The 23,554-nt window shown below is 38.2% G+C and overlaps 1 protein-coding gene across 1 annotated transcript in view; it reads right to left on the bottom strand.

Annotated features, from left to right (window-relative positions):
• LOC107293130 (tomoregulin-2) overlaps positions 1-23,554 on the bottom strand; it is a 124,224-nt gene that overhangs the window by 48,299 nt on the left and 52,371 nt on the right. The window contains exons 4-5 of the mRNA XM_015822265.1: positions 7,552-7,700; positions 4,010-4,069 (exon numbers count right to left, since the gene is read on the bottom strand). Coding sequence (XP_015677751.1) covers positions 4,010-4,069; positions 7,552-7,700 — 209 coding nt within the window. The remainder of the gene's footprint in view (positions 1-4,009; positions 4,070-7,551; positions 7,701-23,554) is intronic.

The following is a 23,554-nucleotide window of genomic DNA, read 5'->3' as shown; positions in this document are numbered from 1 at the left end:
TTTTTACTTCCTTTATAGGAGATGCTTATAAAAGGCAAAATATCTTGCAAGGAGAATCTATTGTAATTACCAAGTTATTCTTATGTAAAATTTGCACAAAGTTATCAGTAATCTCTGCAATTACTGTATAAACTGAAGCCTGGTGGTTGCATACAACCTACCAAAACTTTTCTTATGGTTCACTGAGTGCCCTTCTACAAACATTACTGGTTGGAATTGAACACGGGGAAGCCAGATTCATTTAACAACCGTGCTACTAATTTAACACTTGGAGGGATTTATTTAACAAATATGGCAAGAAAAGTCATAAAATGGGACAAAACTCACTTAACAAATTTCTCACTTAGCAACTTAAGTTCTGAGTTCAATTGTGGTCGTACGTTGAGGACTACCTGTACTATAATATTCTCATTTACTGGTAATTAGTTTGTTTGGGATCTAACACCATGCTATAATTTTCTGTTTCACAAACAAAGAGAAACATCATGCTCTAGAAGACTACACAAATTTGGTTTTGTTTTTAAGTTAGCCAAAGTTTAAGGCTTTTCATATACAGTACTGGGGTTTGCTGAAACATATAATTTTTTTAAACAAACAAACAAACAAACAAGCAAACATGAAGTAATCCGTGGTGTATGAGTTTGTACAATTTAAAAACCAAAGTCACGAGTCTGGATGGTTTAAAGTAATAACATTTAAACTAATCATTTTGTTACTTATATTTCTCATTTAGGTAGTGTGAGTGGTTGAGTCTCTTTCGATTCATATAGTGCTGAGCTCAGTTACCCATTGACCTTGAGAAGATCAATGGATTGAAAATAGAGGATGGATTTCTGCAATATCCTAATCTTTATGAACCTAACACATTTGACAACTCAGCAATAACAAGTTTTTAAAAAATCATTCCCACTCAGTCATCACACATTAATTTTCCTGAAAGTTTTTATAAATTCCATGATAGCTGTATTTTTAAAGCTTGGTCAGCTTATCTGACCAACTTCCCTATTGCTAAAGCTTGGGAAATCTAATTTTCTAACTACAAGATATGAGTATTTCCGTGTGACTACATATGTGTAGTTCTCTTTCAGAATTGTTGAACAAAATAAGTTCTTGTAGAAGAACTTTCAGTTCTGCCTTACCTAACTTTATATAGGGCACTGCTGGTGGAGGTGTCTTCTGCTGATGCCAGCAAAAGCACAGCGAAGGGATCTGCTGACATGTTATCCTCTTGACTTATATTTCCCCTTGCTATTTCAAGTCTACCAGGACACTAATTCATTCTCTCTTCTCTTTGAAAAAAACTAGGCTGCTTTAAAACGTTGGCTTTCCTTTCCCAACTTCACTCCCTCTGCCACCCATCACTTCAGGGCTGCCTCTGCTTGTTTTCAGAGGGTGAAGATCACTTCATAGCCACATTGGTTCCTTTTCCAGATGTGTGCTTGATTTGGATCTTTTTTTCTTTTTCCCATGGCTATAAACAAAGAACAGGAGGTGGAGTGGAAGAGAGGTGGTGAAAATCTGCTTGGGTTGAAGCCATAACACGTTTCTCTTTCACCTGGAGAAGCTGATGCAGCTGAAGCCATATAAAGATGAAAAGCCATTCTCTCCCGCCCCATACATCACTCAGTTCCAAGTGAATGAACAAAGAACTAGAGGTCTGCAAAGCATTTGGGACTAACCTTTTCTGATTCAGGAATCCTGAATCCTGACCAAAAACCTTTGTGTCTGAAATGGGCTGTTCTGATCTCAGATCGAATAAAGTCTAATAAAATCGAAAGCGCCCATTTTAACATTGGGACACCTGAAGTTGGAATGGAACGTTTGGGTATTGATAGAGGGTGATGTGAAAATGTTTCGGACATCTCTGCAAAGCAGTTATGGCCACATCCATGTCAAAACCTTATTGTTTTGCAAAGCCAATCTAGAATCTCTTTTGAGTACCACAAGGTCTTGCATAACATTTAATAGAATTGCATTTGCTGTGTGGTGATCAAACAAAATGACTCACTGGTTAAGGATACACAATTTTTCAGAGCTTCATTTTGGCAATGCCCCTTATAAAAGCCATGGAATTTCTCTTTCAAGGGATCAAGACTATTGATATTATAATGCAGTCTTCCTAATCTATGGTCCAAAATGTCTTTAGACTCTAAGTCCCAGAATTCTCAGCAAGCCCCTTTAGTCCTAACATATTTGGAAGCCAACGGATTAGGGGAAGGCTACAATAATTGCTCTCCGTGAACTTGGCTCCTTAACATATAGAAAGTATCAGGTGTTCATAAGGCAAAGATATTTCAAAATTAGAANAGAAAACAGTTTTTAAAAAGTTTCACTATGTATGTACCGGCGTATCTTATTCTTAATTCACATTAGGCATTGCAGGGAAGCAAAGAACATTTTGCTGTCAAGTAAGGACAGTAAAATCTTAATAAATAAAAGATGCTTCACCATTTCTTATTTAGTGTAACAAGGCCATAACCTTCATTAAGATCTTTTTTACTCCTCTCAAAGAAAATTGCAAGTGGAAAGAAAAATACCTTTCTTGCCTTATTTTTAAAATGATTACACTCCTGGCACTCCTATTCTCAAACCTTAAGTCAAGCTGTTAAAATTTACACAAACCTTTAAAGACTTCTTAATCTTCCTAGTAAAGCAGATTTGAAAAATAAAAATAGACTGAAGGTACTACCTCATCAAACAACGTTTGATAAAACTTTAAATAACTTTTACACATATATTATATTCCAGACTGCTATATTAAGCAAGAGCTGAAGTTATTATTTTGTTGGTGTTTCCAAATAAATTAAAGCCATTTATCATTATTTTTTTTTAAAAAAACTGTTCTAAAATACCTAATTAACTTTGTATCCAAGTATAAGTACGGTGCAATGTTTATCTCGGTTAGAACCAAAGAATAGGTCGAAGTGAGCTGTAAGAAATTATTGGTTCCAGCTTTGTGACATGTTGAATTTTTTAAAATTGAAATTTAAACACAGTGGATGCCACCATGATTAATGTGAATGCCGATGAAGGCTGGCAGTAGCAAAAATGGGGTGTGGGGAGATTTCACCCATTAAAGATGAAAAGGAGTGTCAACCTTAAAAGCAGTAACATCAACTGATTCATTTATTTTAACCTTTTGTTAAATTGCTGTATTTATCTGGCAGGGGAGCTATCCTGATCATGAAGTATTTGAACTGCATTATATTGATTTAAATATCATAAGCTTAAGAAAAACGTATCTGGGAGAATCCTAAAGGAAGGGAACAATTATTCTGAAGGCTAACATATTTTAGCCCAAGAAACACATTGCATGTGCTTTCATTACATTCTCTTTCATCTAAAAGGTAGTCCATTGAAAACACATAACAACCATAATAGTTCATAAAAATCAAAGCCCATGAAAGATCCAGGTTTAAAAGCAATTGAGTCTCTTTCAACCAAGCTCTCTCAGCATCAGCCCTCCACAGATTTAATGTTAGAAGAAGACTATAATTAGAGCTAGGTATTCTTGTATATGAAAGCAAAATAAAATAAAATACATGTCAATTCTTGGAGCAAAGAGCAAAAGTGTAACACATCTGGTGCTGGGTAGAATACAATTGGTTTGCAAGATTTAAATTCCAACTGGTGCAAAAAAGAAGAAGCCAGTTTTACATTTCTTCTCAATCCATTTTACCCATTCATTTTAATAACACTTGGTGATGAGTAGATGAAATTTGAAAATATTATGCAACCAAATAAAGTCTTCAAGCTTTCTGAGGAGTATCTGCTTTCTCAATCTCACCAATTAATTTTAGAGGGAGGGAATGGAAATATGAGGAGAAGGGTTTTTATCTGTAGTTATAGTAATTGCTCCACTTCATTGACTTAAGCTTGAATTCCTATTGAGGATAATCCTATTTTTCCCTCATGGGAAATGAAATACTTCATTTATGACTTCATTTTTTCAAATTTACTTTCCCCTTGCTTTTCAAAAACCATGTCTACCTTTGGTGGGACTACTTACCCGCATAATCTGTTCTTGCATAATGTCCATCTTCTGACTTTGTAGTGGCAGTTGTGTTATCTGAAAGACATTGCATTTGTTTACTTTGGTTGCAAACTGACATCAAATCCCTTGCTAGGATAAATGGTTCTCTTGCATTTTAAAATCACAGCTGTGATTCACAGTTTAGCTTTATACCAGTGACGAAATGTAAGAAAGCTTTGGTTGCTTTCCTTCTAAAGCCAATGCAATCATTTTACCAAAGCTTATAGAAAAGTACACAAGAATTTACAGGACTGTACATAAAAAAATATCTTTTTGGGTTAGGCCAAGATTCTCCCTAGTTCATCCTTCTGTTTCTCATCATAGCCACCCAGATAAAATGCTCACATACAAGTGACAGAGATAGAATTTTCTTGCAGCAGGAAATAATACAAGACAAAAGTCACATTGAGCTTTCAAGACCAATAATCCTTGATAGATGAGTCCTTCATTAATTTATCTAATCCCTTTTAAAGTTATCAACTTAGTGGCCATTGTCACATTTTTTACTACCTCAGATAAACTGTAAAGGATTTAAATTTGAAATGCCTCAGGGGTTAGATTTCTCTTGGTTGGAACAGGAACATTTTAACCTTATGACTTATTTAGTTCTCAATCTATATATCTGAACAGTTTCATGAAAGCTGTGGGGATTGTACTTAATATCTGAGGGAGCTCAACTACATGACTACAGATAGTTTCCGGATAGTTTCCTGACTGCTGTGAGGAATGTGGCTTTTACTTGCATTTGAATGGAAGTCTTGATGGTCAAAACTGACTGAATGTTTATTAGAAGAAAAAAACAATAGTTAAGATAAGAGGCTTGCATTTCTGATGCAATGTAATGACAATTTGCATTCTATGTATGCTACATTACATTTACAAAATTATGGGTGTTTTGTAAATTATAATGGCTATACAAGAATAGCTCAAAAGAATCATATAAAACATTTAATAATACACACCTCTATCAAAAACTGTGGAAGTAAAGCATTATTATGAACCATTTATATAGTCAGGCTATATTTATGGATTTCCCCCAGTCATTCAGCTAATTTTAAAAAATATAAATAAATAAATAAACAATGTGTAAATTACGAACACCTTTCTTTTCAATTTTTTTTTACTATAGTTGAACAAATCAGATGTCCTTGGCAATAAATGAACCTTCCAACTAAACAAAATCTGACAGAAATCCCAAATGAACTGTTTTATTCAATTAAGAGAGCTTATGAAAACATGTTATATTTGAGAGAGTCAGCTGTTTCCCTCTAGAATTAAAAATCCAGAGTAGATTATGCAAGGAGGAAAAACGAGAAACAGCAGTCATGTATGAAATGATTAAAATTAGTCTGTACTCTTGTCAGCCTTATATTTTTGAACAGACATGCATGGGCTATATTGAAACCCTGGAAAGTAAATCTTTTTTCTGTTAGAGCTTTACTGTGCACATCATTCTATTACATACTGGAAAAAAAATGAAGTTCAGTAGTCAGAACAAATTATTTACTTATAGGGTCTCTGTTCCGTTGGGGAGTAGGAAATCAAGTTGATGAACCATCTGTGCTTGACCAAGGCATAGAAATGCCTGGTCTTGCCTGATCTTGGAAGCCCAGCACAGTTGCACAGTCGGTATTTAAAGAGAAGATCTTAAGTCTGTAGGTTATCAAAAACACTTCTCTGAAGGCAGCAATGGCAAACAAATTCATTCTGTTAACAGGGAAAAAAAACTACAGCATTGTGTTCATGAAGTCACAAGGAATCCAGCTGGATTCCAAGGAGATGTACGGTAGCTATACATACTGCAATGAAAAAAACCCAACCTTCCAGCTTCTTGGTAGATAAAACAGTGGAGTTTGTCAGTGAGGATTCTATTCCTACTGGAGTGAAGACATATCAAAAGCTCTTTCAGATCTCTCAGAATATTCTGGAGAGGTCAGAGACTGAAGAGGCAGGGCTCCTACATAGCAGATATTGCTTGTAGTCCCTTACATATTTTTAAAATTTTCTTGGGTGAGTATTGTGTGCCTGAACAGAGCTATGATAATGAAGGCACGCTGTGTGTCTTTGAGGATATTTTTTGGCCAGTTGAATGTTTTCTTGCAAAGTAAACACTATTCACAGCCGTACCCAGAACATATGTGCAGTTAATGTCTGGTTGCCAGAATCCACTTTGGACTTGAACACATTCTATGCAAGAATAGAAAACTTTATGTTCTCCATATGTTGTAGTGCAATTCCAAATTAAGGCAGAGAACCTGAATCTTGGTCTCACCCTGCTCTGCTTGGAACTGGGGTCTGTTACGATCAGCTGCTGCCAATAATGGAAGCTTTGTATACGTACAGATATTACCTGACAGAACCTTGGATTAGGGCCTTGATTCAGATGTTCCTTTCGGGTTTTTCTTTAACAATGACAAACAACCTAAATGGAGCTTTTCTGTGACAACATAAGGGGGAATGAGAGAAAGCGGAGCTACGTAGATATTTTCAGAGGTACAAATTTGACAGAAAAATGAAAGGTTTTTTTTAGAATCTTAGAGAAACAAAGTTATGTCCCCTACATTCTCACTTGGAATCAAAGTACTTCATCTCCCACAATTTGTAGCCGTCTTCCATAATTTGGTGCTCTCCAGATTCTTATTCTCTCCAGCCACCAAGGCCAATGATAAGGGTTATAGCTCAAAACATCTGGAAGGCAGATTGAAACCCCGAGATGATACACAGCACTTTCAAGGGAGGCAGTGGGAACAGGAGGAGAACTGCAACCACCACAACTGCTAGTAGAGTACATTTCCAATCTCACTAGAACAGGGTTCCCCAACCCCCAGACCATGGACCTATACTGGTCCCTGGCCTGTTAGGAACCAGGCCACGAAAGTGGTGAGCGAGCGAGCGAAGCTTCACCTGCGCACGCACGGGATGTAGGTTGCGCATGAAACCATCCTTCCCTGGTTCATGGAAGATAATTTTTCTTCCAAAACCAGTCACTGTTATCAGAACGGTTGGGGACCACTGCCCTAGAGCTTATCACCTCTCAGTATTGTCAAAGGGATCTTTCTTTCTGCAAAGGCTTGCAAATCCACATGTGTGTGTGTTTCCTTGTTCATGGAATATTTTAAAGTCAGCTCAATATATGCTGTTGACCCAGCATGTAGACTTCAATTTATTTTTAAAAGTCTGGTACATCTTCTTCTTTTGCTTCTTACACTGTTTGGGTATATCATAAGTACTGTCAAAAATCTAGGTTAACATACAAAGACTGCAGCAATCCAGTTGTTTATCTTCTGTTTCAATTGAATGTAAGGATGCTAAATAACTGTACCCTTGGCTGTGAGCCATAATAAAAAGAAAATTATTGTCACACCTGTTCATAGCCTGAAAATCTATGGAAAACGTAAGAAATGTCTAACACTGCAATAATTCATGCCAGCTCCCTCTGTCCCAGTTCTCTTTCTCTTACACACAACAGAGTAAGAATGGAGCGCTACCTTCCAACTGAATTTGGCTAGGAGCATTACCTTGACATCGGCCCAAAGACATGACTTCAATTTTCTCCTGTTTCTGACATGATGCCTCTTTGATCTGACATGCATTATCGTAAGATCTTCCATCGGAAGCACAGAGAGGATTGAAGTTGGTTTGTGAACAGTCAATGTTGCACACACACCTGAAAAGATAAAAAAATAACTCATGTAAAAAAAAAATGCATCAATTTACAATAAAAGAAAGGGCTTTCACTTAAAAATAAACACCACCAATAATAAATTAAGAAGAAGTGCTGTGATTTTGCAATTATGATGTGAATCAAATGAAAGAGAGGGCTGGCAGAGGACTAGTGACTAGAAAAGAAAGCTAAAATGAAAGTATTTTAACACAGCTAGTCCTCAACCTACCATAGTTCATGTAGTGAGCGTTTGAAGTTACAATGGCCCTGAAAAAAGTGATTTATGACCGTTTTTCATGCTTATGGCTGTGGCAGCATCCCCATGGGTCACATGATCAAAATTTGGACGTTTGGCAACTGACAATGTATTTATGACCTTTGCTGTGTCCCAGGGGGGCGTCATGTGATTCCCTTTTACGACCTTCTGACAAGCAAAGCCAATGGGGAAGCCAGATTCACTTAAAAACCGTGTTGCTAACTTAACAACTGCAGTGATTCACTTAACTGTGGCAAGAAAGGTCGTAAAATGGGGCCAAAGTTGACTTTAACAAATGTCTCACTTAGCAAAAGAAATATTGGGCTTAATTGTGGTCGTAAGTTGAGGATTACCTGTACTGCCATGAAAAGGCCTTTCCTGACTCCATACCGTCCAGATATTCATCTGAGGCAGGACAGAGAACGAGGTTCTAACTCAATATTGGCTGTGATCAGGGCCTTTTTTTAATGTTTTATAGTAGCACTTTGCTCAGGAAAACCTTTCAGCGGAGAGCCTCCTTTGAGTGAATCTTTATTTATTAGTTACCCTAGGCTGTGAAAACTTCCATTTCAAGTAGCACTTGCTATTAATTTCATATGACTGATCTACCCAATTGCATTGTGCTAAGTATATTGCTTTACTGTTTGGAAATGTTGGGTTTTGGTTTTTTTTGCAAATGTCTAAAAATACAACTCTCGGATATTATTTGACTGGAAATTTTGAGAATTTCAGAAAGTTTCTACATACCCCTCTGCCATATAATGAAATAATTATCTCACATGTTTCAGCAATGTGTTTTGTTGGAGGGGAACACAGCAAAATATTCAGAGTCTGCAAGCATTGCCGAGGCCTGATTTACGCCACGGTAAGGGCGTAAGATGGTATCCTTTGAGCAGCCTGCCAAAATTACATTTCATAGTGCCTGCCTTGCTCACATATAAGTCAGATGGAGGGAAGTGTGTACAAGGGAGGAGATCTTCCAAATTCCGCTCTACTCTTCTGCATTACAATTCCTTCACCCATTTTTTCTCCCATTGTGGCTTAGGTATTGAAAGAAATAGGAGCCAAGGGTTTGGAATACTGTGGCAGTAGAAAAATGTGTACGCTCCCTATTCTAAGATTCAAATAATACCGGGTCAATAACAAATTTGTTTGGAAAGAATGAGAAGATTTCATGATTATCATTAAACCTCCAAACTATCAGAGCTAAAACAGAATGGCTAATTCCATTCCATTCCAACATTATACAATATGCCATAATATATGGGAAGATATATTTAGTTTAGAGTTTTTGTCTCACATTTATTGTATCACAACACTTAATAATTGTTTATTCAGAACACATTTAGGAATGATATCTGGTCTGTGTGAATTATGCACATATCATAGTATATATATATATATATACATACATACACACACAGTCTCTGTGTATATACATTAATACACATAAATATATAAAATACACTAATAAATGTATCATAATTATATGCTAATTCATACAATAAAATACCTATTTGGATACTTAATTTGGTCACAGTGTCAGATTTTGTGAATGCTAATCTTTTTATTTCGATTATTTTTTTGCAATGGGAATCACCTACTGAATGTTCTTTGTGACTTAAATTTTATGCATGGTTAACCGCAGCTAAAATATGCACCAATTACAACATGATATTCCTGTATTCTAGTTTATGTGAAGTTTCTGCCATCACTATTCCTTTGAAGAAGCATAAAGAAATATGTCCATAGGGGATAAAAAAAACTCCTGCAACCTAAAACTGCTATAAAGAAGCAAAAATGTAACAAAATTAAAGAATGGTCATCTGTTTTTTTTATTATGATGATGTACTTTTTTATTATGATGTATTTTGAGAAAATTCAGACTAATTACTCTGTGTTTGTTTGTATCTGTGCATGTATATGTATTATTTAAATCTCTGCAAGGTTGCAAAAATTTAAAAAGGCAAGAAATGCTAAATCAGCAGCAGTATTAACTTCACTACTTTTCCTATGTAATTTATGGAACTCATTTCCAGGTGTAAATAGTAACAAATTAAAGAACAGAAAGAGGCAGGGATAATAACATCTATTTGCACATTTAGGAGCAAAATAATGAAATGGAGGCCTGTGAAAGGGCAGCTAAAGAATGATATTTCAGAAGGAAAAGTGACCCTTGTGTACCGAGTTCCCATTTCCATTTCAGATAACCACAGGTTTTAGGTTCTCTAGAGAGCCACAGAAAAATGGGCAGGATCTACTATGCATAGCATTTCAACGCCATCTCCCAGCATCTGACAAGTGCCCAACTGAATTAATTTTAAGGTGCCAGTTATTAAAGCCAACAGGTTTAGGTCCTAGTGAAACTGATGAGAACCTATTTATGATTTTCAGCAGGGCAGCTCCATGTTCCTATACTGTAAACAGTACAGGTAGACTGTTTTACATGAATCCTGGAAGCTGGCATATATAGTGATCTTAGAGGCATGTTGTCTACAACTATATATTTGTGCTTGAGACACTGCAATCACACAAGTATACAACATTTCTACAGAAAGGGGTTATTAAGACTGGTTTTCAATATGACTTTGTTTGGCATTTTCAAATCAAAGTTGGCTCAGGGCAATTGCCTAGGCCAGGGGTAGGCAACCTTGGCTCTTTTATGACTCGTGGACTTCAACTCCCAGAATTCCTGAGCCAGCATGGCTCAGCTTGGAAACCTCTCCCTTTCCTCTCAGCGTGGCTGGCTCAGGAATTCTGGGAGTTGAAGTCCACGAGTCATAAAAGAGCCAAGGTTGCCTACTCCTGGCCTAGGCAAATCCCTGCTGTTTTGTTGGCAGTATTTTTCAGAAGTGGCTTGTCATTGCCTCCTTCCTAGGGCTGAGAGACAGAGAGTGGCTCAAAGTCACCGAGTTGGCTTTGTGCTTAAGACAGAATTAGGACTCACAGGATCCAAATTCTAGCCTGATGCTTTAACCACTACACCAAACTGGCTTTCCTCTCAATATATTGTGTAGCGGAAAATATCACATAGGTCCTAATGATACACCACTGTACTCTAGAACAGGGGTACCCAACCCCTGGTCTGTGGACCAGTACGGGGCTGCGGCATACCAGCAACCGGTCCGCACAAACAAGCAAAGGCCCATCCACGGGATGCAGGCAATACACAAAACCACGCCCCCTCTGGTCTGCGGAAAAATCTCTCTCCATGTAACCGGTCCCTGGTGCCCAAAAGGTTGGGGACTTCTGCTCTAGAATGTAGCTCAGCACATGCTATTGACAACTGAACATCCACGTCAAAGGATTGTATACAGATCAAAATAAGTCACAAAGTTTTGTGCCTTTGACTTACATGATGCTTTGATGAAGCCTTTAGACTTTTAAACTTGAGCAGAATTAATCCTAAAATTAAATCTAAGTCTCATACCTCACTCAAAGTGAGCTCTAGTGTGCAATGCAAACTGATGGCATCGTTGACTGGTGATGCACTAACACCAGTTGTAGTATCTGTATGTAACCTGAAAGCTATCGTGGATGGTATTTGAGAGATGAGAGGTGCTGTTCTAAATTCCAAATTCTTCGACAGAATCCTAGTCTTTGGAATAGAACTGAATCAGAATGCAAAGCTGATCACTTTGCATTTTGAAAAAAGAAAAAAGACAGATTTTTTTTCCTTCTTTGTCTGACTCCAATGGCAACATATCTAAATAAACAAACCCTGAAAATTTAGCTTCCTTCAAGGTGAAGCATTATTTTTACAGTTGCTTAAGTAAAGAAGCAAGTGATTGCTGGCTTGAGAATTGGCAGCACTTACATCTTTTCTCATCCCAAAGATGCTTCAATGCCTCCCAAGTTTTAATTAATAGGATCATATGACCACTTTATCACTCTACCTGTGGCAGCCTTTATACTGCAGTTTTACCAATGTATTGTCTTTATTCCTGGACGACTATAAATCAGCAAGAGAATAACAGTATGGTGCAATTGTTAAAAAACTGAACTTAGGGAGACAAATCCAGGTTCAAGTCTGTCCTGGATATATTTGGGCCAGTTATCTGTAGCCTAGTTTACCTTGCCAAGGGTGGTGAGGTGGTTCAGGGTTAAAATGCTGGGCTTGTCAGCTGAAAAGCCGCCAGCCCAAGTTTGAGACCCAAGCTCCACGCAATGGGGTGCCCCAGTTCCTGCCAACCTAGTAGTTCAAAATCATGCAAATGTGAATAGATAAATAGGCACCATTTCACTGGGACGGTAACAGTGCTCCGTGACGTCCTACTAGCCACATGACCACAGAAATGTCTTCAGACAGCACTGGCATCTTGAAATAGAGATGAACACCCCCACCCCTCCCATAGCCAGTAATGACTAGTGGAATAAAATCCTCAGGGACTCCTTTGTCTTTTACCTTTCAGATAGTGAGGAAAAATGGGAGGCGGTACATATACTATCTTGACTTACACTGCTTTCCTGATGGTCAAATAAACCTCACAAGAAGCTCAAAGAGGTTTCTCATTCATTCAGTTTGTCAGGCACAAGAAACTAGGAGCTAGATAGAGTTCAGAAAGCACTACGAGTTTAATCCACGTAACCTTTACATAAGAAGCTGATCTACTAATGGTCAAGGCAAATTGGTGCTAGATAAGAGTCAATGGAATTCAAGGGGGGGCGACTTAGGTCTCTTATGGGAGCGTAGGGACTCTAGACTTATTATGCAATTGACCCCATCCTCGGTCTCAACTTAGTCATCTCCTAATACAAGCTGAGATATTGCAATTGTACGAAGTACAATTTTCCATTACGTTGGAGGAAAGACAACCTTCAGATGTTTCTAGTTACAACTGCAACTTATAGGCTGGAAGCTAGTGGGAATTAAAGTCAGAAATATCTTTAAAAGACTTTTAATGAACTTATTCTAAGATGGTGATTGTGAGGATACCATGTGTACTGCATTCTTATTTATAGATAGGCAAAATCCACCTAACAGCTAACACATTCAGCAGAAGGTTGTCATTCCATCTGAGCATAGTTATAGATTTTCTTATCTGCTAATGAACATTTCCAGCTTGATAACTTATCATTTTCTTCCCAAAGGGCAAGATTTTGTCCAAGGAAGAGAAAGATGGTCCATTGCAGCAAGAATGAGATGTTTCTATAGGATCTGGAGTGTCGTGGTACAACCAAACAGTTTCATCATAAGCTGCTAGTATAATGGTAAGCAAGTACACATGATGTAGACCATAACAACTAATAGTAAGCCTTTTCTATTAGCTCTGCTGGCCAGAAGCAATGGGATGTGCAACCTCAAATCCGCTGACAATCAAATAGGCTTCCTCTGTACTAGTAGTTGCCTAAAGTAAGCATAGCATATGATTTCACAGACTATGATAATGTCTCCTCAGAAGTCAAGGGCATTTTTCAGGAATAATACAATGGATAGAGATAGACTTTGAAGCAGTGGTCTCCTTTAATGCAGGGATCCCCAACTTTTCTGGGTTGGTGACCAGGGGCGGGGTGTGTGGAGGCGCCTTTATGCGTGAGAGCCGTGATTGCGCACATGACTCAAATGGGGCCACGAGTGCCCGCGTGATGCTTGGGCAACGCTAGGGCCCATGCAATGCTGCAATGCTAGCACAAGTGGGGATGTTGCGCTTGCAGCGATGATAGCGCTGGCATGATGCTGCGATGCCAGCATGAGTGGGGAGGTGCACTCATGACAACACTAGCCCCTGCCTGACACTTATGGCATTGCTAGTGCCTCCGCAATGCCACGATACTAGCATGAGTAGGGGGTGCGCTTGTGGCAATGCTAGCGCCCGCCTGACACTCACTGCTAGCGCCCGTGCAATGCCGCGACACTAGCACGAGTGGGGGGGGTGCGAGCGCACACATGCACGTACTCTGGCCGGCCACTCACGGAGCCCAGTAGCCAACAGCCCACAGCCCAGACCAGGCTATGGACCATAGGTTGGTGACCCCTGCTTTAATGGTTTCAATCTTAAGGGAGAAAAGAGGGAGCTGCCTCAAAATCTGTTGATACTTTGCCTCCCAAACACCTTGTACATACCAAGTGAGTTTTTATCTGGGTAAAATAGGGAGAACAAGAGGGAGATGTGTCCGTTATAAAAGACTGCTGTCTCCTGTCTTGTGGGGAGAATAGCAGTGCCATGCTTTTATATGTTTTTTTGAAATAAATCTCACCCTGTTCCATAGGATTTTCCCCAGGGAAATGAATAAAAGTTTGCAGCCTAAGTGCTAGAAATGAAAAAACAGAAATGATATATATGTATGTATGTACGTATGTATGTATATGTATGTATATGTGTATGTTTATGTGTGTGTGTGTGTATAAATAAAGGCTTACTGTGTCTAATTTCTGCAGTGGAGCCCTGAGATGTCTTACCTCTTCCCCCTTTTCAAATGTTTGTTTTGCTAACAGCAACAGGAGAAAAGCTTTATTCTCAGAAGGTGCAGCTGTGTATAGATGTGGCATTTCAATCACATGCTTTTATTCAAACAATTAAATGATAGACCATGCAAGGAATTAGCTGTGTGCTGCTTAGAGCATTTTATTATTGCATAGTGCATAATGAAAATAACTTGAAAGGCTCCAAAGCCTCATAATATAATGAAACTTTGAATAATTAGTTGATATATTTAATCATCATTGTGATTTTAAAAAGACACAATAGAAGGCAATGCTGTTTACCGGAGACAAATGTTAAGCTCAAATGCACTAAAGAGTAAGTCTTTATCTCCTGCTGTCCTGACTGGCATATTAAATATGCCATACCAGAGGGTCAACCTGTGGTCAGGATCCAAAGGGGAAGTTGGAATTGGTCAGCTGCCCTGCTATAGCCTTTTACTGGCAATGTGTGAAAATACACACTGGTGTTAAAGAATGCACAGTATTTACCCAGAAGATCCTCTGAGTTCAATGGAGTTGACATCCATGGAGAAGTGCTAATGGAACTGGCTCTTTGCATTTATTCTAGCAACGTAAGTATATCTTTTTGTAAATAGGTCCTGATGATAACATATCAGTGGAAACCTATCCAAAGAAGATGTGAGTATCTGCATAACAAATAGTGCCAGGTTTCAACTTGAACAACCAAACCCACCTAATTCAGCCCTACAGGCAGGTCACTTCCACTTAATGACCTTCGTCCCAGTTTCATGCCTGCAAGAGTGCTCTGGTCAGCCCCTCTCCCCAACCTTGTGTTTCTTTGCATCTGGACACATAATTTCACTCCATCCCAGTTAAGCCATCTCCACCTCACATAAGTGCATCCTCACCCTTCCTCCCTTCCAAAATTCTGCTCAGTTATGATCTCTCATTGCAAAGGGCTAAGGAAATTGTCTTGAGAACATGAGCAGAAAACCAGAGAGAAGGAACTCAATTTGATTTCCTGGAGCCCCTTCTAGCTGTTACCGTAGTAACCAGCAGGATGGCATAACTGGCTAGGTAACAAAAATTTTGGAGCCACCATTCTTGTTAGCTGGTGAAGGTTTGCTGCTAATATTTTGCTGCCATGTTCAGTTTAATTGAGACCAGAGGTGGGTTAAAAAACCTGGGCCAAGGTATTATGACTTGCCATTTTGTAGTCCTGGAGAGGTTGACCTCAAGCTGTCTTTGATGATATTTTTTCTTCAGTTCATAAGGCAGGGAATGATAAATTTTGGCCTTTTGCAGATTGGTGGAAAGAAAAGGAAAGGGATAGGAACAAGATTTGGGGAATGGAGGATTTTCAGAGGGAAAATATTTTGGATCTGAGAAGCTTTACTACAAAGTTCCCATATTTAGCTCAGGGTTAAATATGAATATTGCCTTCTTCCTGCCAATGTTAATTAATATATATTCTAAATCTTTATGAGGTTAATTCTGGATGGCAAGCAGTTCAATTATTTCCATTTATCAGGACCACACCTGTTCCTATTTTGGTTTTGGCTTTACTTTTTCATTAAAAAGTTAATGTTGCACATTAAGGACAAGAGCTTCTTGAATTGGGCCATTGTTAACAGGTCTCCTCTTAATTGCTTTTCTTCTAAATAAACTATAACCATTTTTTATGTTTCTTAGATATCCAAACTTGAAAATATACCTGCAGTTCCAAGAGCAGAATGTATTTATTAACTATACTTCTATGCAGTATTACCACCTCCTGCCACAGACATTTGCCATTTGATATTTGTAATTATTGTTTTACCTTTGAATAAGTGGCCAGAGAAATAAGAGACACCATTTTGTCCATCCCTCCCTCCCTCCTATATTTTCCCTTAGCCACAATATACCATAAGAAAAAGAAGAGCAAAGAATCTAGATGTACATTAGTAATCAGTGCAAAATTGGATTGATGCAGATAAATTGTGCTACTCTTTCTGAATTATGCAATTTCAAGATTCCACCTTAAAATATATAATTAAAAAATCTATAAAAAATCTTTATTAGACAGTAGGCAAGATAGAGGAGTTTCTTTGATAAAGTAGGTCATATAGCTATGTGAGTCAGGCAGGTGTAGATGGGCAAAACGTCCCAATTATAAAGTCAAGCACCATCATTCCGATCCAATTTAGGGCTTTGATAGGGATACGCACACCTCTAATTTGGGGGTTAATGTGCATATTGGCATATGGTATGTGCTTATAGAAAGAACTAAAAATGTCTATCACTGCTTTTTAATAAGGCCTCAGATGGCAAGATGGAATGAAACACCTTTTGGAACCTTCATATAAAGTAACTCCTTTATTCCTCTCAATTCCATTCCATTCCATTTTATTATAGCTGCTTGTTCCTCTCTGTTGTCTTCTCCAAACCAGTTATCAAATCGAGAATAGAATGTTACAGGATTCTGCAGAACTACATCTACCTCTTCTGGAAATTGGGTAGATCTGGCTCATCTTTTTTTAGATTGTTTCAAGAGTGGAGTAAACTATTCTTTAGTTTATTTCCCCAAATTCGTCACCGAAGCTCCTTGTTTGGAAAATATAAAGCACATACAAAATTCTTCATATTTCAGGAGATGGTATATATGTATGCTCCCAATTTGCATCCATGTGCACATCTGTGGAACAAGCCAGATGTAGATTGGAATTAGAATGACCCATCCATGACTATCAGAGGTCATACAAACTAGGAACAGCAGTAGTTTCAAAGTCTTTCACTGAAGAATAGCAATTTTCACAGACCATAAAACAGACTTTTAAACAACTGCAGAGTTAGGATAAACAAAACCACCAAGCAAGCTGGCAGTAGTAGATCCCAGACTGTCACCTTTTTCCTTCATTGCTTATTAAAATTCCTTGCCATCCTTTTTTTTTCATTCTGTGCCCACCTCTAACCCTTCTCCTACTTTCAGTTCAATTATTATACAACCTTCATTGAGCTCACACCTGTCTCTGGAGACCTCAACACTGTATTAGCTGCATGCTACAGCAACACGAGACAAAATAAAAGTCAGTTTTTCTTCTCTTAAAAATCACTGCAATCTAGAGAGAGCCGAAAAGTGAATTAACCATGAGCGGGACTAAGCAGATGCAGCACAGCACGCTTTGTGAAACTAGAAAACGTCCAAAGTTTGTGCTACTGCTCATCAAGACATGCTCTCTCTGTCACACACAGAGTTCTTAACCCTTGAGTTCCATCCAGATATCTTCAACTCAATATTTAAAATGTGACTGTCTCCTCCCCTGATACCTGAGTGTTGAGTTAAAGTTAAATGTAGGATAGAAATTCTGTGTGTGATGCTTTGGAATGCTTTTATTCCAGACGCCCTTTAAAGTTTCTCCAAAGTTTTTGATTTTCCCCATTTTCTTCCTGGACCATTTATAACCCCTTGCCTTTTCTGCTTATTTCATCTGCTCTAGCAAGGGCAGTGGATACTTCAGTAAGTCATAGCTGAGAGCTAAATGTGCTTTTTGAATTCTCCAAGCAAACTGCAGACAACGTTAGGAAGGGGAGGGGGAGATATTGTTTTGCTGAATATTCCCCAGAGGGAGGAGAATTTCTCCAACAATTCCTTTGATATAGGCAGCTGATCAGTAACAACAGCTGGAATTGGCCTATGACAATGTGCTGCTTGAGGCAATTAATCCCATTGTCTATATAAAATAGACAGGCAGCAAACATTTGAACAGATGGCCAGCAGAAACATATTTCAACACTGGGAAGAGGCAGTCTTCTCTTTTGCAACAAGCAAACCCAAGCAGCTTAATTTATGCAAACCCAAGTTTGCATAATTTCCAATAACTTGTCATCATGCCCCATCTATGGTCTATGGATGTCAAAGTGATGGTGCACCTTCCTTTATTCCTTTATTTCCTTCCCCTGAGATAGAAATACCAATAACTGTGCTGGCAGCCTGGCTGCATGTTAGCTACCCCAAATGGCCCTGGATCTACCATTGTTTTATAGGAATGACCAATAGCTGTTCTACATTTGTCCAAATACTTAGTCACCAGTGTGTACTTTGATCTAATATTTTTCAAGCACAAATGCCGGGAAAAGCATATATTCAAAGTGCTGTACTTTGAAAAAAAAAAGGATATTCAAAAATGTGTTTATATGGCTTTGTTATTGTACATTTCTAAAAGTAATCTTATTAATTTAAAAATAATATAAAGATCTTGAATACTCAGGCAGGCAGCATGAATTAGAAATTCTTTGTACACCAGTAACATTAAGCTTGATATACATTGGTTCTGATGATGAAAATTTGTTCATAGCCAGAGTCAATTAATGAATGCTACATGTAGGAATGATATTCCTTGTCTGCAGCAGGACACACCTTGGTCAATCTATGGGGCCAGCAGCAAATCTGTCCTTGTCTACTGTAATCTTCAGAACACATACATACCACAAACACAACCTACCATTGCTCAGAGCTGGAGGGAATCCCTCCAGAAAGTAAATACAATTCAGAAATGTTGCTGTTATTAACAACTTTGGGGCCAATGTACAAGACCAAATTTACAACCCACTCATTTAGTATTAATCCCGTCAGAAGCAAGTTTTCTTTCCACTGAAGTGTTTTGCTATCACCTGTAATACTATTAATTTCTGTTTGACAGATCATCAAAGAGAAAAATCTATGTAGTCATAATCAACAATAATGTGATGGCATTTAATCAATCAATCAATCAATCAATCAATCACAATATAAATACTGTTTTATAACTCAAGCATAAACCATTCAATGTTTAGTTAAAAGGGATCTTGCGAACAACATAATTCACATATACTCTAGTATCTGGCTGAATGTAAGTGAACTGTTCATTTAAGCTTGCACTAAGACACACATCCTTCTACTGTACTAGTGATGTATATTAATTAATTTACATATGTAACATCAACAATATTAATGGGTCCAGTGGTGGAATTCAAATACCTGAACAACTGGTTCTCTTATTTGATGCTGGCCTGGGCCTCCGAGGCCTAGACTGGACTTCTGGAAGCCAGCCGGTTCTCCGAATGCAGCAAAATTTAGCTACCGGTTCTACTGAACCAGTGCAAACTGGCTGAATCCCACCATTGAATGGGTCTCAATAGAAACAACCTTTCTTTGATCATAGGTAATGGAGCAAAGTAGGTAGGTCTGGATGGGGTCTTAATACGGCAATATTGCAAGGTGGTGAATTATGTTGGTGGAGGAAGGATTTCTCCTAGAATTCCAAGAATACACTAAGGCAGAAGCTTGTCCACCCCAAGGATAAAACCCCCATAGGTTTATGGTATATGCAGTACAATGCAGTGAGACATATGCAGATCTGTACATTGGGGAAACAAAACAACCACTTCATAAATGCATGGCACAACATAGGAGAACAAACCCATCAGGACAAGATTCAGCAGTCCATCTGCATTTAAAAGACAAAGGCCACTCTTTTGAAGACAGCAAAGTCCCCATTTTAGACAGAGAGGACCGCTGGTTTGAAAGAGGGGTCAAAGAGGCCATCTATGTCAAAACTAAACAGCCCTCTCTCAACAGAGGGGGAGGGATACGGCATCATCTCTCTCCAGTCTACAACACAGTCCTTTCAGCAGTTCCAAGAAGGCTCCCCACCCATTTGCACCCTCAGGTGACCTTGAGGACACAGATAAACTTCCAGGTGGCCTCAATGACTCTCTAAAAGAATGCAAATAACTAGCTGTCTGCAAGGAATATAAATCCTCCCTCCAGTTGGATCTGAAGAAGCTTCTTGAATGAGAAGCAAAATGTCTTTAAAAAAACCCAAGAAAGTCCAGTCATCTTCAAAAAAAACCAAGAAAGTCCAATTGAAAAAGCATCTTTGGGACAAAGTAAGTGAAATTACTCACTATCATTTTATACCTCACATCTCATGAGAAGCCAGATTTCTTCAAAGTAGGTAACAGCTCATAGCATGCATCCATTTCTTAAGTTTCTTTCCAGTTATATAAAATTATCCTCTTTGCTGTATTCCAGGCTTGATGGAAACAAAGTTATTCATGAAAAAGCTTGTTTTATGTTTAATGTAGAAAGGACACCAAATAACTGACACTGTAGATCAGGCATGTCAAACTCGCGACGTATCGTGACTTTTTCTGGCAATGGGGTGGGCGCGGTTTTGGCATGACGCATCCGGCCCATGGGCCAGCAGTTTGACATGCCTGCTGTAGATGGTATCCATTGGGAAACTAGAGAAATCGGAATAACCAACATGAGGGAAACAGGTTAATAGAGAACTCAGACAGCAAGAAGAGTTCAGTAGGGTTCAAAAAACAAACACTGTCACTATGAAGGACATTAGTAGAAAAATGCTACAGCCCAGTTATTATCCTGTCTGAGTGAATGTGTGCTAAGGATCATACTGATGTGATTCTATTGATTCCATTTGGTCCCTCAAGAGTGACAGTTTGTTGACTTTTGTAAGATACTTCTTTGCCGTTTTCATCCTTTAGAACAATTCTTTATTTTGTGGCTGAAGAACAAGTATATATTTACAACAGCCAGGACAGCTGAATAGTTCTGTTTTACATAACAAAAAGGAAATTTGGGTTGCATTTGCCATTCAACCTGAGGCCCCTGAAATAACTGAGCTCTCAGCTAAAGTTATTTTTCAGACTCATAAAAGACTGGTGACAGGGGACCTTTTTCAACTGGGGCTCTGTGAGATCTTTTGATAGGGAAAAAATACACTCCACATTGTTTTTGGAACTTGAATGCTACAGAGTAATAGTGTTCAAAGTGCTGAGAATCTTAGGCTGCCATGACTCAGCTACTTACTATAAATGCTGTAAAACTATATGTTAGAAGTTAATTGCATTGTGAAGTTTTCATGTTTTGGCTATTTTTATGCAGGACTTCCCTGAGACCTAAACATTATTTCAAGTGTTCCTTCAGTGTAAAATGGCTGGAAAGGCTGCTGTAAGAAATGGCAAGCTAGACATGAAAAGAGTAATATAGATCAATCTATATACACATCCATGTTCTTAAACATGAATTTGGGGGAAAATTGGTCAAACAGTTAAATGAAAACCAACCCAACCCATAGTGCAGCAGGTTGTCTTCTGATTTCTTTGCATAGAGTATACAATATTTTGAAACAACGCTGTGGTTTCCATCTGTGCATAGTACTAAATCAAACATAGCAAAAAGCAAAGACAGACAAAGGGATATGCATGTGAATTGGCTTTTTGTAGTAATCTGAATCTGTAGGGGAAATCCTGCTTCTTTCCCTGGTGATCTATATAGTGAATATGCAGAATTCAGATTTACAATGTCACAATCTTTGTTTTCTTGAACATGCTTCCATTAAACTCAGCGTGAACGCTATTTATTGCAAAACTGCTACTAGGAAAATAGAAAAGGTATAAATAAGAAACGGCTGGTGATCTCCTTTCCTCTGAAGGTACTGAAAAGCTCAAAAGCTCACTCAGTCCACGGTATCATAAAATGAAGCCATAAATGTCACTCCTTTCTCAACTGCACATTAAGCCAATTGGCATTTTATTGCAACTAAATAGGCCGTTCTCAAGCCATTAGTCATTTTACTACTAGGGAATGACTCCTGCTCAATACGTAAACTGATGGGGTGGGTGGGAAGAGAAGGAGTTCACATTTGTGTGCATATGTACCCCCCACCACCACTTACACAATAGCAGAAAAAATGATCACAGTTACCAAAAAGGAGTCTAATGCAAAGTCCATAGACTTGACCTTTATTGTTATAATGCCTTCAGAAGTGCTTTACCATATTATCCATTATGTGTACTCCTTGAAGCATGCAAGGACAATTTCTTTTAAACATGGTGTTATGTATTGGGATATGGGATTTGCAAGTTCAGGCTATGCCCTTCTCTTTTACATGTGAAACAAAACAACCACAAAAAACCAAGAACCTGCAAAGATGTTTCAATATTTAGACCTGATGGAATACACAAAGCAGATCTTGAAAAATAAATTACTGTAACATTTCAGAAAAGAGTTTAAAATGAACAAAAAATCAAGAATACTGCTGTCTCGTTAATAGCAATATTTTTTTTAAAAAGGAAGAAAATATAAGTGATATCCAATAGACATTCTTTCTTTTCTGGGCAAAGAGGGGATCTTTGCCAGAAACATTTACACACTAAGAATGATTCAAGTATATTAGACCATGCCTACATATTTGTCAGAATTTATCTACTATTTTGGATTTGCAGCAATCAGCAAATCCAAATCCATACAACACCTAGCAACAATACCAAGTCTGTTGAAGTATTGTCAATATCATTTTTAAAAAATGGTTAGATACATGTATATTTCATCCCCTAAGAGAAATCCAATAGAGATCATTTCAATTCCCCAAAGAAAACCCCTCTGTTTCCATTTGATTGTTGGGAACAGTTACAATTCTTCCACTCTCTCTCTCACCAATGTAGCAGTTCCTTCTTGTGGGTTGAAGGACAATTGGGGAACTGACAGTGGTGTCCTATCATTGTTACCTATGTTATTGTTCCAGGCTGGAGATAATAATGATAGATGGGAATGAAATCTCCTAGCGTAATGTATCATGCTTATCTGTTTCTGGTTTATCATGAAGTCAAAAAGCTATTTTAGTATCTATATAAAACAAAGATTAGTTTCCATCCTGCAAAAAGGTGTGCCTTTAAGGTGGCTTAGATTAGCTGAGACCATAGTAATGAAGACTGATAGGTTTTTAAATTTAATCTATTTAATCTTCCTTTGAGAGGAGGCATCTTCAAATTGAGTTTGTTTTCTTTTTTTGTGTAAATGTGGCATTTCTACAACAATTTAAAAAAAAAAACACATGGAAAAGCTGGCAAAAGTGGCAAATTGTTCAGACAACCCTATGACTTCCTAAAATAGAAAAGTTTGAATAATCCACTTGGGTAGACAATTTTTTATCCCTTCACTGCTGTATTAGGGTTTGATCCAGGGAGGAAGACTCTGCATATGTAGGCATGCACCTACATACGCTTCTTCTCCTTCTCTCATTCACACAACACTGTTACCCCACAAGCCACCAACTCAATGCTAATGAGAACAGGAAATCAATGAAGGGGTTCCATTCTTGTAGTCGATGCAACTCTAAAGCAGTGGTTCTCAACCTTTTTAATGCCGCGACCCCAACCGGTCGTAAGTCA

Source organism: Protobothrops mucrosquamatus, unplaced genomic scaffold, assembly GCF_001527695.2.
Source record: "Protobothrops mucrosquamatus isolate PMUCROS unplaced genomic scaffold, P.Mucros_1.0 scaffold1512, whole genome shotgun sequence".
Taxonomy (NCBI): domain Eukaryota; kingdom Metazoa; phylum Chordata; class Lepidosauria; order Squamata; family Viperidae; genus Protobothrops; species Protobothrops mucrosquamatus.
This window is presented reverse-complemented; position numbering and strand designations above follow the sequence as displayed.